The sequence below is a fragment of the Rattus rattus genome, chromosome 9 (genome assembly GCF_011064425.1).
Source record: "Rattus rattus isolate New Zealand chromosome 9, Rrattus_CSIRO_v1, whole genome shotgun sequence".
Classification (NCBI taxonomy): Eukaryota; Metazoa; Chordata; class Mammalia; order Rodentia; family Muridae; genus Rattus; species Rattus rattus.
The window spans coordinates 82,376,542-82,391,322 of record NC_046162.1 but is presented as its reverse complement, the minus strand read 5'-3'; the positions used below and the strand labels follow the sequence as shown (position 1 = coordinate 82,391,322).

At 49.9% G+C, this 14,781-nt stretch overlaps 1 protein-coding gene across 3 annotated transcripts in view; it reads right to left on the bottom strand.

The window, feature by feature from the left end:
• The window catches only part of Msi2 (musashi RNA binding protein 2), a 365,211-nt gene that overhangs the window by 68,386 nt on the left and 282,044 nt on the right, over positions 1 to 14,781 (bottom strand). For all 3 annotated transcript variants that reach the window (XM_032912094.1, XM_032912093.1, XM_032912095.1), the window contains exon 8: positions 466 to 548. In XM_032912094.1, coding sequence (XP_032767985.1) covers positions 466 to 548 — 83 coding nt within the window. The remainder of the gene's footprint in view (positions 1 to 465; positions 549 to 14,781) is intronic.

Here is a 14,781-nt window from a genome sequence, read left to right as displayed (position 1 = left end):
TGTCTTTGTCTGGTTGGTTGGTTTCTTGAGATAGGATCTCTCTACCCAGCCTTGGCTGTCTGGCCTCCAACTCACAGAGATCCACCTGCCTCTGTCTCCCAAGTGCTGGGATTAAAGGTGCACCATCATGCCTGGCCTATTTTCCAGCTTGTTGAGGTAGGGTTTCACTATTCCTGCCTGGCCTAGAATTCACTGTAGACCAGGCTGGCTTTGCACTTGTGGTAATCCTCCTGCCTCAGCCTTCTGAACACAAGTGCTGGTATTTCAGATAAACACCATTACTCCCAACAGGACCTTCATTAAAAGAGTTCACTGGCTATTGTTTCTCAAAACTGTTCCCATTGACAGGGCTGAACTTTGAGAGTCTAGTCCTCATACCTCTCTTTATCCACTGCATGCGTGAGTGGATGCCGTAGCGACTCAATCCCTCCACTGTCCCCCACTGCACAATCCCTCCAGACTTACCATTTTATTATTGATTTCATGGAAATGAATCTCACAGACTTTCTCCACAACGTCTTCATTCTCAAAAGTGACAAAGCCAAACCCTAAAGGAAGGAGAAACAAAGGGAAGGAATGAGTTTGGTTCCTGCAGAGTAGACACGGTGGCCTGCAGTCAGGACAAATTCCAAACAGGTGTGTGTGTGTGTGTGTGTGTGTGTGTGTGTGTGTGTGTGTTGTGGTCTAGAAGGTGATTCCAGTTTGTACTCTACACCCTTCCAACAGCAGGCAACAGTCAGGAGTCCACCCACACGCAGCAGGCCCCCTGTGGCTCACATTTGCCTAGAAGCAAACAAGAGATTTACTTGTCTGTTATTTACGAGGGTCAGAGCCTGCTGGCTCTGTGTGGAGGCAGGCTTGTGGGCTGCAGAGAGCCTCTCCGATCACCGCGGGGCCGCACTGGCCCTTTCTGTGAGCTTGGATGGCTAGCCCTCGGGTCGGCATCCATGTGGAGGCGCTTATTGGTCCTTTTCTTCCTGAATGACTTCCTCTAATACCTCATCAGGACATCCTGAGGCCTGGAAGGAACTATTAAAAGTTGCAGGCCTCTGTTCTGTGCGGGCATCCCTTTGCTGCTGCCGCTTCAAACATGCTGTGGATTTGGGGCAGTTTAAGACTGTCTGATGCCTGCTGTCAGCCCGTCAGCTATCCACTGTATTTACTCGGCTGGAGACTGGCTTTACTAGACAAGCTGCACTAAAGAATTTTGGCAGGCGACTGCCGATCAGCATCCTGCATGCCTCTCTCCACCCTCCTGCCCCTTCCTTTCTTCTCTTTCCACCCCCAACAGCGTTTCCAGCATGTGTCCCCATCTGCGAAGCTACTCAGTAAGCACCAGGGTACCACGTGGGCCCACACATGGAGGCTCTACCACCTTGCATTGAGCATGGCTGTCATGTTGGCAACAATGTGCAAGGGGACCTGGGCAGAGATGGAGAATACGTTGATGACGCAGGGGCCTAGATACAGTCTTGCCTGGGCATAACCTGGGGACCTCCTTCTGTTCTCTGGACCTCACGCTTTGTACTTGGAAATGAGGGTAGGATAAGCAGATGCCAGGTCCCCCAGACCAAGACTCCTAGGGCTCTGTTATGCTGCTATGGACTGGGGTGTGTGTGTGTGTGTGTGTGTGTGTGTGTGTGTGTGTGTTGCATGTTGCTTTGGGAGATGAAGTTTGGGAGGTGAGAATGAAACCCTTGCTTTGCTCCCCTTTCCTGCTCAGTCAGGCTACAATACGGTGTCTTTCTACAAGCCTTTAAAGGGGCCCTGCCCAGGACCAACAATGCTGGCACCCTGACTCTGACATCTTGCTTCCAAAACTGTAAGAGACTTGTTTACAAGCTATGGCATTTTCTGACAGCAGCCCCAAATAGGACACTCTTTTTTACAGAGACTTGAACGGGCCAATGCTAAGCATAGTAAGATAAAATCCGACTGGCTGGTGTTTGCAATATGATTATCAGTGCTTCCAATCAAACAGACAAGAGACAGATGTAGCCTTTTTCAGTTTCTGCATCTGTTTTGGGTCTCAGCCAACCAAGGTAAAAAGAGAATCTCTCAGGTCTCTTCTAGTTCACTTTCCAAGGGCTAGCAGGTAAACGGCACTGACACACAGAGCTTTCACACCACAGTTTCCACAGCAGGCTCTAGAAGACTCTTTGGGGAAATGGAGGTTGCCCCCTGCTCTCCAACAACCTAGAGTAAAACAGAGGACCAGGTCTTCACACCAACGCAACCGTGATCTCCAGTCCGTGTCGTCATTTGTTACCATGTCCCGAATTCTGAGCTCCCTGGTACACAGAGCCTAGAGCGTCACAGACATATCAGGCAGGCGTCTGGCATGCTCTAAGAGGAAGGAACTGTCTGCACGGGGGCTCCAACTGGTAAGTTTCACAGCATCTCTCAGTAAAAGTTGGGTCCTCAGTACGCTGAGGCCTAAAGCAGATGCCACACGTGAGTGAAACTGATGCTCGGCCCAGCCCCCCTCACCCGGCTCACACTTCCCAAGCCGTGTCCCCGGAGAGGACCCACGGAGCTTTCTGACTCCTCTCTGGGTCCCCTTGTCCTTGGCCCTTGGCCATTCCTCACCTGCAAAGCTGAGGACAGCCACACCCAGTGGCAGAGACCCAATCATTTCTCTTTGGCCTCTCAGGTGTTTGAACCAGACTTTTAAAAAATTATCTTTCTAGCATTGAAGAATCTTTCAGAGACAGCCTCCTGCCTCTATCTTGCCCCTTGCTTCCAGCCTCTGGCACACATTTGCCTGTGAAGGCCACCCCTCTGGTCTGGACCCACCTATGCACCTTGCAAGCAAAACAAGCCCGAATGAGCCAGGGTTTCCTGCTGCTGTTCTGTTTTACCTCATTGCTAATTAGAGTGACTGTGTAGGTTGAAGAGTGACCTAGACCGGAAGCCCTGGAGAAAGTGTTTCTGCAAACGTGATGTGAGAGCATTCCTAGTCGAGCAGCTCGTGTCCTCATCATGGAGAGAGACAGAGAAAAGGCCAAGGGAGGGCAGAGGCAGGCATGGCACAAGTGATACAGCCACAACCAACCATCGCAGGCCAACAAACGACCACCTTCAGCTGTGGGGGGAGTGCAGCCACCACCTCCAGCACAGGAGGAAACGGACTGCTGCAGTTTTCAGCCCCCGAGTGTGTGATATTTTGTCATGACAGTCACAGGACAGCCATACAGTGGAGGGCCAGGTTTCTGCTGTCTCTGCAGAATGGGACCATACCCCCCGCCCCCAGCCAGGTTGCTGACTCGCCAACTGCAGTGCTATAGGCAGAAGGCTTAAGTGTGGATGAGTGAGCGAAACCCAGGCAAGCTCTCAGGAAAGAAGGTAAAGCACGCGACATTCCAGGAGGCGGAGGACAGCCAAAGGTGTGGAGGCCCTTAGTGGTTCAGCTTAGTCAGCTTGACAAGAGACAGAGGCAAGGGTGGAGCTGTGCCACTGAAACTGCATCTGTAGCCGCTGAAGTCCTGGTCCACCATGGGAGTCAACTCCAGGTAGATATTACCGAGACCTATGCTGGGCCACCAGGCAGAGACAGGATGGAGGTGGTCAGCTAAGTGGAGATTGAAATGCAGAGAGCCGTAAAGGGGTCAGAGGGCTCTTGGCCTAATTTTGGATTCTGACTCTGAACTTCCCTTCAGGGTTCCTCTTTCCTAACCCCACAGGACTTGAAATGTGTATATCACAAAAAATATTTCCCTGGGACTGAAGAGATTGGCCCAGTGGCTAAGAGTATTGCTGCTCTCCCAGAGGGCATGGGTTCAATTCCCAGCACCCACATGATGGCTCGCTACCATTTGTAACTCCAATTCTAGGGGATCAGATACTCTTTCCTGTACTCTGTGGGCTCTGCATACAAGTGGCAAAGCATTCAAAACACATGAAAGAAAATAAAGTCCTTATGAAGAAAATAAAGGTTTTCCTGACTTAAGGGAGACAGCCTGGGTTCGAAGCCTCTACAGCCTGGATGTGTCACGATTCGGTGGTCTCAAGACTCGTTTGCAGTCTTTTAAGCATCCATATCTCTTCAACATCCCTGTCTGTTTGGCCCGAACCGAGAAAACAAACTTGATTATGTCTAAAATATTTATTTATTCCATCTGGGGAAGCAAAGAGGCGACGAAACACTTAATTATCAATAAGTGTTATTTCTCAACATATAATCATTTTTATCTCACAGGTGCATTATCATTTCCAATGAATCAGTAACCCACCGGTGAGCGGCGTCCTCTTCCCCAAGTAGATTAAGCCCATGGGTGAAAGGCAGAGATCATGGGATTCTGAATTTGAGAGGGATGGGCAGGGAGTGGGGAAACTCGCTTCGGGCATTACAGCTTTCTACCGAGGTAATATGTTTTATACATACACACATGCACACACACACACACACAATATAGACAACACAAAACTTCTCATCTTAACCATGTTTTGACATGCATAGCCCAGTGGCATGAAGGACAGTGGCACAGCTGTGAAGCCACTGCCACACCACCCACTCTGGAACCTGTTCACCATGGCAAACCTAAGTTGATACCTACTAAGCGGCAGCCCTTTCCAGCCCTGGAAACTTCCACTTCTTTCTGTCTATGCCAGTGGTTCTCAACCTTCTTATGCGACCCTTTAATAAAGTTCCTCTGTGGTGGTGACCTTCAACCATAATTATCTTGTTGCTACTTCCTAACTGTAATTGTACTACTGTGGTGAACCACCGTGTAAATATCAGCCATGTGACCTTAGAGGGGCAGTGACCTCCAGGTTGAGAAGCATGCAACGATACATCCTCGGTATCTTCATAAGCACAGTCACATAGCACTTGTCCATGAAGACCTATCAAACTGAGGCATGCGGATGGATAAGAGAAACGTATTGTCCTTTTTTAAAAGCAAAGGCCAAAAGGCTGGGGGGTTGCTCAGGGTGTAAAGTGAGGTTGGATCTCCAGCACTCATATAAAACCTGAGCTTTGGCAGGCTGCATCTACCTGTGTGCTAAGGAAGAGGACAGAGACAGGTGGATTCCTGGGGGCTTGCCAGGCAGTCACTGTGGCCAGTCGGTCACCAAGAGCCTTCCTATGTACGTCCGTCCATCTGTCTGTCTGTTTGTCTGTCTGTCTACCTGCTTGCCTGCCTAGATAAGGTGGAAAGAAGAATAAAATGTCAGCCTCTGACCTCTCCCCATGCTACACACTAATAATAAGACAACAGCAGCAGTAACAATAAAAATGGTCAAACGAACTCTGGCCGTCTCTGCCCCAACCCCTGAGGGCCTCTTGTTTCTCTCTCAAAGGAGAAAAGTGGGTTTCTGAGTCTCTACCAGGGCATGGCTTCCGACTGACCAAGTCCACAAGAACCTGCACTCTCTCAGGGCCCTGTGAGGGAGCCCTTGTGAGCAGCCCTGATCTGTGTCTCATTTCCCTTGTTAAGGGAACGACCCCTCCCTAGATGTTTAAATTGACTCCAGCCACCACTCAACAGAGAACAACCCAGGGCTGAAGCTTGCATGGTAACTGTAGAATCTCCCCTGCCCACTGTCTTCCAAAAGCCTTAAGTGCACCCTACACTTCCGAGGGGGCTCCAGGAGCCCACAGACCTGGGACAAAGACAATGGAAGATGGTTCACCCCAGACAAAGGGCTTTCAGAATGGGCCTAAGTAGGGTAGCAGTGGGCAGGTAGCACTTGTCGAAACTGGAGAATTCTCTGGAACAACGCTATTATTGGAAACTAACGAGTCAAAGCCCACTTAAGAGGGAAGCACTTAACAGTCAAACCTTTTCTCCCTCTTTTGTTCAAACGAGCAACACTGAATATTCATCGGAATAATATGAGGTTATAAAAGACGGGTGAAGAGAATGGAAACAGGGAACAAAATGGCTCAGAATTAAAATGACCCGCTTTACACACGGCCACCAAAGCACTTAGAGTATGTGAGGGTGTGGTATTGGGAGGGGAAGCTAGGAACAGCCCCCACCCAGCCTCAGAATAAGTTTCTTCTCTTATCCTACGGGCCAACGACCACTAAATGGCAACCACTAGTGTGCTGCCCAAGGAAACTGGCCAAAGGCATAAATTAACGGCTGCGGCTAACGGAGAAAAAAGTGAAGAGGAAACTTTAGAGTGTCTATTATTGTCTCAGGGAACATTTAAGGTATGCACATGCAAGCATATTCAGAACTTACATTCAACCACCGCTTACACACACACACACACACACACACACACACACACACACACACACACACACACACACACACACACACACACACACACACGGTGGAGGGGGGGAAAGAGCCAGTTTCGAAGGTTGCCTCCAGCACAAACATGAATCTCTTAGGTATGGGTGTGGTGAGTGCTTTCCAGCTTGAAAAAAATCTCATACCTGCCCCTCAGGCAACCTGGTGGCAGGTCAGGCTCCACAGTCATTGCACTCAGCTGCTCTTGCCCAGTTCTGGTTTGGCTTTCTCAACCCACCCCATGCTTTTGGAGATCAATGCCTTCCCTGGACCAGTGTTCAAAGACAGATTTTGGTGGGCATCTAGCTCAGAGAGGACCTTTATATACATCTCACATATGCCAGCCCGAGTTGGCCCAGGGACGTCTTCTATCCCCCGCCCACTACAGTGTGTATGGCAACTGTCTTGAGGTCCCAAGTGAAGAAGGCCTGAGAAGTACAAAGAACGGCTCAGTGGGGCTGGGAGGTACCCTGTTTGCCCTGAGAACACTGATTGGTTCTGGGGGATAGGGGATGGAGGGTGGGAGTGGGGTGGGGACCACATGTTTCTGATTATTGATTGTCACAGAGGGTGCTTGCTCACTGTGAGACACCCTTAATGACATTCAGTCTGGGAAAGCCATCTGGGTGTCGTGGACATTAGGTACTGTGCAATGGCTGAGATGACATTAGCCCGGGTCCATGTCAGCCTCAGTTGCTAATATGTACTTCACTAGAGTACAGTCACTTCCCTCCAGCCAGGGACAGGACTCCATCAGTTACAGCTCATGCACGACATCGGAGTGGTCACTTAGGGTCTGTTTGAATATAATCTTGGGGCTGGGGCTATGACTAGGTGGATAGAGTCCTTGGTGTGTTTAGTGTGATCTTAGGCGTAGTCCCATGAACACCAAACGTTATAATTCACAAGAACAGGCATAAGCTCATCGAGCTGGACGGGCAGCCCTTCCTTCTCCTGTCAGTCTGTACCAGGCCCACTGGGGAAAGGAGGAAGAATCATCCCCGCTCTACAGATGGGGACCGAGGCCAACGTGGACCCTATGGCCAGTATAGTACGTCCTTCCTGGTGGGCCACTCCAAACCCGCTCTGCACCTGGGCAAGAGACCCGCATCCTAAACGCCCAGCACGGGAGAAGCCCAGCAGCTCTCTCCCCTTCCCTCCTCGCCCTCTCCCTTCCCTCCCACGCCCCTCTCCTTCCCTCCCACCCTCTCTCCCTTCCCTCCCACGCCCTCTCCCTTCCCTCCCACGCCCTCTCTCCCTTCCCTCCCACGCCCCTCTCTCCCTTCCCTCCCCACTCCCTTCCCTTCCCTCCCACGCCCTCTCCCCTCCCTCCTCTCTCTCCCTTCCCTCCCACGCCCCTCTCTCCCTCCCCTTCCTTCCCTCCCACGCCCTCTCCCTTCCCTCCCCCTCTCCCTTCCCTCCCTATGCTCTCTCCCTTCCCTCCCACGCTCTCTTCCTGATTTCTTGGCCAGAAAGGCAAGTAGGGAAGGCAGTGAAGCTTCAGCCATTCACCACCGAGAGGACTTTCATATGGGAAAAATAACTCCAGTGTCTCCTAAGTCAGCCAACCGTGTAATGAGTACAGGGTGAAGGGCTCTGACCTCTTCCAGACCCCAACCCCAGGCCTTCCTCAAGGTCACCAAGTGAGACGCCTGGTTCTCCATGAGTCAGCTGCCCTGGCAGACAAACGGGAATACACTCAGTTCTCTGGTCTTATTAAGAACAAAGAACAGAGCGGCCACCCTGGCCCACACTGTACACAGGACTGAGCCTATGGGCTCACTGAAGTGACCCAGAACAAAGACTTCCGGTCCAGGGGGTCCATCAGAGGCAGGGGCTGTCATCGTCCCCACTCCAAATCCCTAAAGTTCCCAAGGAGGCTTGTGATGGATTGGAAAGGCCTGCAGACAGCTTCTCTCTCTTCTTTATGTCCTTCCTCTTCCCTGGCGTATCCCCTTCAGGGTGGTGTCACGGTCCCTCCAATGTGGCATCCTTCACGCACCTGCTTCCTCATTTACACCAGTAGTTGGCAGCTGGTTGCTGTAAACTATAATAAAATGTCTTTCCCCCAAAAATGAAGGAATGTGACCAGACACGCCAGACATCATGATATTAAAGCCGTGTCAATTAATTTCTCCCCCTGCTTGATAAACGAGCCCCATTCCATCTCTTAATAATGAGGAGAGAAACAAGAAAAGTTGACACTTAGTTTAATTTATTTTTTCAACTTGCCTGGTCATATTTCTTTCTGGTTTGCAGAGCTGGCTGGGGCTGTGGGGAATTACAAGTGGCTGGTGTACAGGCAAGGTGCAGATCTGTGTGAGTCGGCTCGGCCTCCCTTACTCCCTCACAGCACTTAATCAGGACGGGAGAGGGACCTAGCGAGCCAGCTCGCACCTGCGTCTCTCTAGTCACCTCTGGGGGCTGAGGCTGGTGAGGGGAAGCAGACAGCAGACACGACACCATCAGATCCTCAGGCTGGCGCCACAGAACAGCAGAAGACCGAATCCCCCCGAACTGGTTAGGTTACATGGGTGCTGTTTGCTAGAAGGGAGCCAGTCTCTCGGCTGGAAAGATGCTCTTCTTTCCTCTTAGGCTCGAGGGTTCTCAGGTCAACATCTGACCTTGGAATGCGAAGAGACTTTCAGAAGGCAGGTGGTAAGGGTGAGCCTGCGAGCATCCTGTGAGGATTTAGTTGCACGTTCATTTTCTTCATTATAGCCTCTGTAACCCGAGTGCGTACCCCTAGACCAAGGACTGAGTAGGGGATAGCTACACACCCTGTCCCTAAACCCACGTTCTGGTGGCCCGGCCTGAGTCTCCTGTAGGGAAAAAGCTCCCCCTGCTTCCTAACTGGGTTGTTGTGGTGTGGCTTGGGTACCCTCATGTTTACCCAGGTCTCTGAAAGGCAGAAACCCACACATATCTGACTGCCTTATGTTTCCCAATTCAAGCGAAGCCAAGCTGAGAACATTTTTCCATAGAAAAGAGAAAAATTTCAAGATTCTACCTTCCAGTGCCAAGCAGTAAAGCTGTGGTGTGTGTGTGTGTGTGTGTGTGTGTGTGTGTGTGTGTGTGTGTGTGTGTGCGCGCGCGTGCGTACATGCACGTGGACATTTGTGACATGTGTGGATGGGGCTGTATGTCTGCCAGGGGATGATGTGAACTGTCTTCCCTTGATTGATCTTTATTTTCTGAGAAGGGTCTCTCAGTGACTCTGAAGCTTGTCACTTTGGCTAGGGTGACTGGCCAATGAACCCCTGGCATCTCGGTCATCCTATTCCCCAGCAGGGGTTGTGAGCATCATTATTATGCCTGATATCTTATGCGAGTTTTAGGGGATCCGGACTCTATCCTTATGCTTGAACACAGAGACTTTATTGAGAGTCATCGCCCTCGCCTCATTTGTGTGTGTGCGTACATGGGTGTGTGGGGCCATGAGTCTGTGCACACACACATGGGAAGCCAGAGCCAAGTGTCTTTCCCCTCCAGTGATCACTGACCTTTGCCTTGGGGCATGGTTTCTCACTGACCTGGAAGCTTACAGGTTGGCTAGGCTGGCTGGAGGGCTATTAGGCTCTCAGGATTCCCCTACTCCATTACTATCCCCACCCAGTGCTATCCCTGTAGGTGTGCCTGGATTCAAATCCAAGTCCTCATGCAAAGCAAGCACCCTTTACCCAGAAGCTTGTCATCTCAGCTCCTCAGGAATCTGAGGCAGAAAAATCCCACGTCTAATATCTGCCTGTGCTAATTCGGGAGTTCAAGGTCATCCTGGTTAACTTGGTAAGACCAGCTCAAAATAAATATTAAAGAGATCTGGCGATACAGTTCTGTAAACCAACCAAACAAGCAAAAGAACCCCATTCGCACAATACTGAAGTGTAAAGGACAGATCTTACTTCCATTCCTATGGACACCTTGGTTTACTAAACCCAGTAACAAGTTCTACCTCAGAATTTCAAAACTGGCATGGGGCAGCAGGAGAAACATTTTCTTCCTTTTTAAACTGGTGGGGGAATCTACTTGGGCCTGTGGAGAGTTGGGGGGCCAGGGGAGGGTAGGAGAGAGATTGAGAAGAGACAGAAGGAGACAGGAGAGACCTCCAACCAGCCCCAGATGGTATTTTTCCCCGAGAGGGTTCTGTCATGAATACTGAGGTGTGATTTGAAAGTGCCAGAGGCTGCCTCTTTCAGACTCTTGTTAACCGAGAGGGAAAAGGCACCTGTGGTCCAGGCCAGACAACCCCAACCTCATTTAATTCTGAGTGCGCTCCATAGCAGCGACTCGGTGAATGACACTTGTCAGGGCGACAGATTAGCTCACAAACCTATTTTTTTGAGCATGGCGTTCCATCTTGGTTGGGGAAAATAGTCAGTTCTTGGCGAGAGAGACACATATTACTGCTGTTAAGTGCCAATATAAACTCTGGGACGCAGTGGTAAATTCACCAAATTAAATCGCTAGACAACTGGCTCGGATCAGGACCCCGGCAGAAGGTGCCAGGGCTGCAGTGTGCACCCAGCCGGGAGGAGGAGGCCGAGGTCGCACGCAGCTGTGACAAGGACAGGAGGATGGGCTGCCTCGGCTTGGAGCCTGCTCAGGGAACGGCAGTGCCTGGGGAGGTCTGGGCAGGCTCCACATGGCGGGACTGGGGCCTTTCAGGCTTCTCAGCCTCAGGGTTTCCTGAGCACAGAGGGAACTGAGCAGGACTGCTGGAATCCTTTCTTAACAGGAGATGTCTGAGTGGGCTTCCTGTCATCTCTCCAGAGTCATCCCCCAGCCTCATCCAGCCAGTGAAAAACTTAGGTAAGGGGGTTTCAGTCTACTTAGTTCCCCCTCAACAAGGCGAGGTGGGAAAGGGCTTAGAATTTGGAGCCTGGCAGATATAAGATCCATCTTTGCAGTGCGACTCCAAGCAAATTATTTAACCACTCTGACTCTCAGACACTTCCTCTGAGAAATAGAAACAATAAAATCCACCACTGCCCAGAATGGAGGCTTACAATGCTCTACCTAAGAGAGGCTAGCCCCCTCCCACCAGCAATCAAACTAGTCTTGATAAAGCCTCTACCTGCATCTATCTATACCCCTATCTTTAATGTGCCTACCTTTGCCTCTTATTAAAATTCAATGATATGTCTGAGGGCGGCGGCTGCCCGGCTTTACTGGCTATCACAGTGGGAACCAGTTCAGAACTCAAAAGGAACATGAGCACCCTTGACTTCTAGGACACTTGAGGAGTTTAAAGGTCCCTACTATGCTGGGCAGTAGTGGCACATGCCTTTAATGACAGCACTCGGGAGGCAGAGGTAGGCAGATCAAGGCCAGCCTGGTCTACGAAGCAAATTCCCAAACACCCAAGACTACACAAAGAGACCCTGTCTCTGAGATCCCCGCCCCTCAAGGCCCCAATGTGTATGCATTTAGAGAAACACGAAGCTCTCCACTAGTCTCTGCGTATCAGACCCAGCGGTGACCAAACTGGGTGGGGCCACGCTAGCCTGGCTGCTACCTTCTGTCTCCTCAGCATGCCAGCTCCTCTTGTGACATGTCTCTGGGAACAGTTACTGATCACAGATAAGGTTCCAAACTTCAGAAAAACCCACTACTCGGAAGCAGCTTTGCAAGCGCTGCCACAAATTCTCTGTACTTTATAACAAGGCGGGGCTTTAGAACAGTGTCAACTGACAGCTTTGGCAAGATGCCGGACGCACCCCTCCCCATGCGTCACTTCCGCTGGTAACCCCAGACTCCATGCTACAGTCTGTGGCCAGGTGGCCAGGCTACCTTGCCAATTTACCACAGGGTGGGTCTGGAGTATTTTATTTTTCTGGCTGTTAAGAAGCTGTTCTTGACATCTGGAAGCAAGATCTCTCTGAGAAGTTGAGACCAGCAGTACAGCTGGGGTAACAGCTTTGCTCCTGGGAGGAGACATGCTTCCAAGCTCCCCATACGAGGCCTGGGGTAAGGCCTGTGGGAAGGGGGCAGTGTAGCTGCTTTCTCCTACTGGGGTGGGCGGCTCCCCAGGCTCAGTCTGTCTGTTGTAAATGCAGAGTCTCAGGTCCTACCTTGGGCCTACTGAACTTGTCTGCAAGCTCCCTGGGTGATTTTATGCAAATTAAAATCGAAGAGGCACTGGTCTGGAAGAGTGACTCTCTCAGCAGTGACTCCCACATCAGAATCACTTAGGAAATAAATTTGAAAATGAGGCTGAGGTCCAGGTCCCATCGTCCAAATTGAGGAAGGTCTGAGGTAGCGCTCTGGTGTCTGTGTACGTGACGGAGATGGGGCATGAGGGCGAAGAAACCACATGCATCATTTCTATTCTTCTGAAAACAACTTAAACTTCTGTAATGTTTGTTTGTTTATTTATCGGCTAGAGGTCTTACTAGGTTGCTCAGGAGAGCTGCTGGGCTCAAGCAATCCTCCTGCCTCAACCTCTCATGAAATTGAGACTCGAGATTCAGACACCACCAAAGCTCAAAGATATTTAGCATATGGGTGGAAAGGTCCTGGTCAGAGACAGTTATGGTAGCAATTTATGAACTAGAGGTAAAGGTTCCTGCTGCCCGTCACTCCTGATGACCTGAGTTCATTCCCTGGGACCCACGCAGTAGAGGAAGGGATCTGATGCCCGAGAGTTCTCTAATTTCCACACCTGTGTCAAGCACATGCACGCCAGCACACATACACAAATAAATAAGCGTAATACTATAAACATGCCACTGAAGAAAGAGAGGCAAGCTATGATGAGACAAGGTCCCCACAGGGGACCCCACAAGGTCAAGGTCACCTCATCTGGTCACTGCAAGATACTAGCAAGCACAGCTGGTACACTGGGCCATTCGCATGGGGACAGAAGAGGACATGGAGATGAGGAGACTGGCTTCAAGTCGTCATCTGACCACACCCCCCTCACTCCAATGCATCGGAAATAAGAAGAAGAGGACAGCTGACCCTTCTGTCGTTGACCTTAGTACCTACCTCTCTGGGCGCATCACACGCTCACACCGTGCTCTGGTGAGCCTGGACAAACCAGCAGTCAGATAAACTCAAAAGACCTGGATTGTACCAGGACCTGGTGCTGCAGAGGAAGCGCTCTCAAAAGCAGTGTTGGGGAAATATTGCCCTTGTTACATGATTGTGTTGTTAAGAATGATGGAACTGGGTCATCTACTGATGCTCTTAAGTCTGCATACTTAGAAGGCGCCAAAACAGAACCGTAAGGAGTCATTTACAAAGGAGAGAGAGAGAGAGAGAGAGAGAGAGAGAGAGAGAGAGAGAGAGAGAGAGAGAGAGACAGAGCGCTTTCAGTGGATTTTGAACCCATTTGTTAAAAATATAAAAATGCAACACTTGATTAGTTTGCACGGAGACCTGATTGACGTCGGGGAAGATGGAAATTTACAAGCCGAGTCTCAACAGAATCCTTTGCATAATTGGAGGATGGGATTGGAAAATTAGTACCATGATTTAGTTAGCACAGTGAACGTGCTCTTCCCACTGGGATCTGCAAGCCTTGTGAGATGTGTTTTTGTCAGTTATACTGGCTGAGGACCCAGTATCATGAGAAACAAGGCAAACCATGCTTGTAGCCGGGTCACAAAGGGTTAAAGCCTCCCCTCCCCACAAACAACCGGGCATAGGGCATATTCCATCTTTGTCTCACTAAAAAATATGACTTTAATTATTAATAGATGAAATTCTAACTACGGCTCTTTGCAAATGTATCCTATTAAATTCCTATTTTGGTAGGACTAATAATATATGAGCTGTATTAACATAGTAGTACCTGTATATTATATATATGGAAAATTAAGTAAGATAGATGACAGATACATGCTCTTTTAAAAAATGATTTATTTACCTTTATTTCATGCGTATGCGTGTTTGCCTACAAGTATGCATGTGCACCATGTGTGTGCCTGGTGCCCGAGGAGACCAGAGGTGGGTATCAGATCCCATGGAACTGGAGTTACAGAGAGGTGTAAGCTGCCATGACCAAGGAGAAGCCTAGACAAAAGACTCAAGGGAGCTAAGAATCCATCTATCCCGGGATCCCGGCCCCTCTGAGTTGAACAATACCAAGCATTCAGAAGTACTGGGGCGGGGGGGACTGCCCTTGTAACTGAGTGTTCCCCCACCAACAGCAATGCTACCTGCACTCTGATCCGCAATAAAATTTTCATAGCATTGTATCTTCATTAAAATTTTATTCTATTAGCATTCTGAATCCAAACCACTAAGTACATAATTGCTAAAACATGTGTTAAGCGCTGACTTACGAAATGCCGGCTTTATCATATTGTTAATTAACAGAAAGTAGGATTAATACATTCACAGATCATTAGAAGCATTCAGTTCAGTTTCACCAGATCTTCAGTGGGGTGGGGGTGGCTGTCAGTGGGCAACCCTGGGACTTTAGAGCAAGGCCAGAATTGATCGCTGGGCCTGACCCTTGGCCCTTCTGTGGATCCTGAGGAAGCTGGGAAGAAAGCTGACACAGTGGCTCGGGCCTGTTTTCACTCAAGGA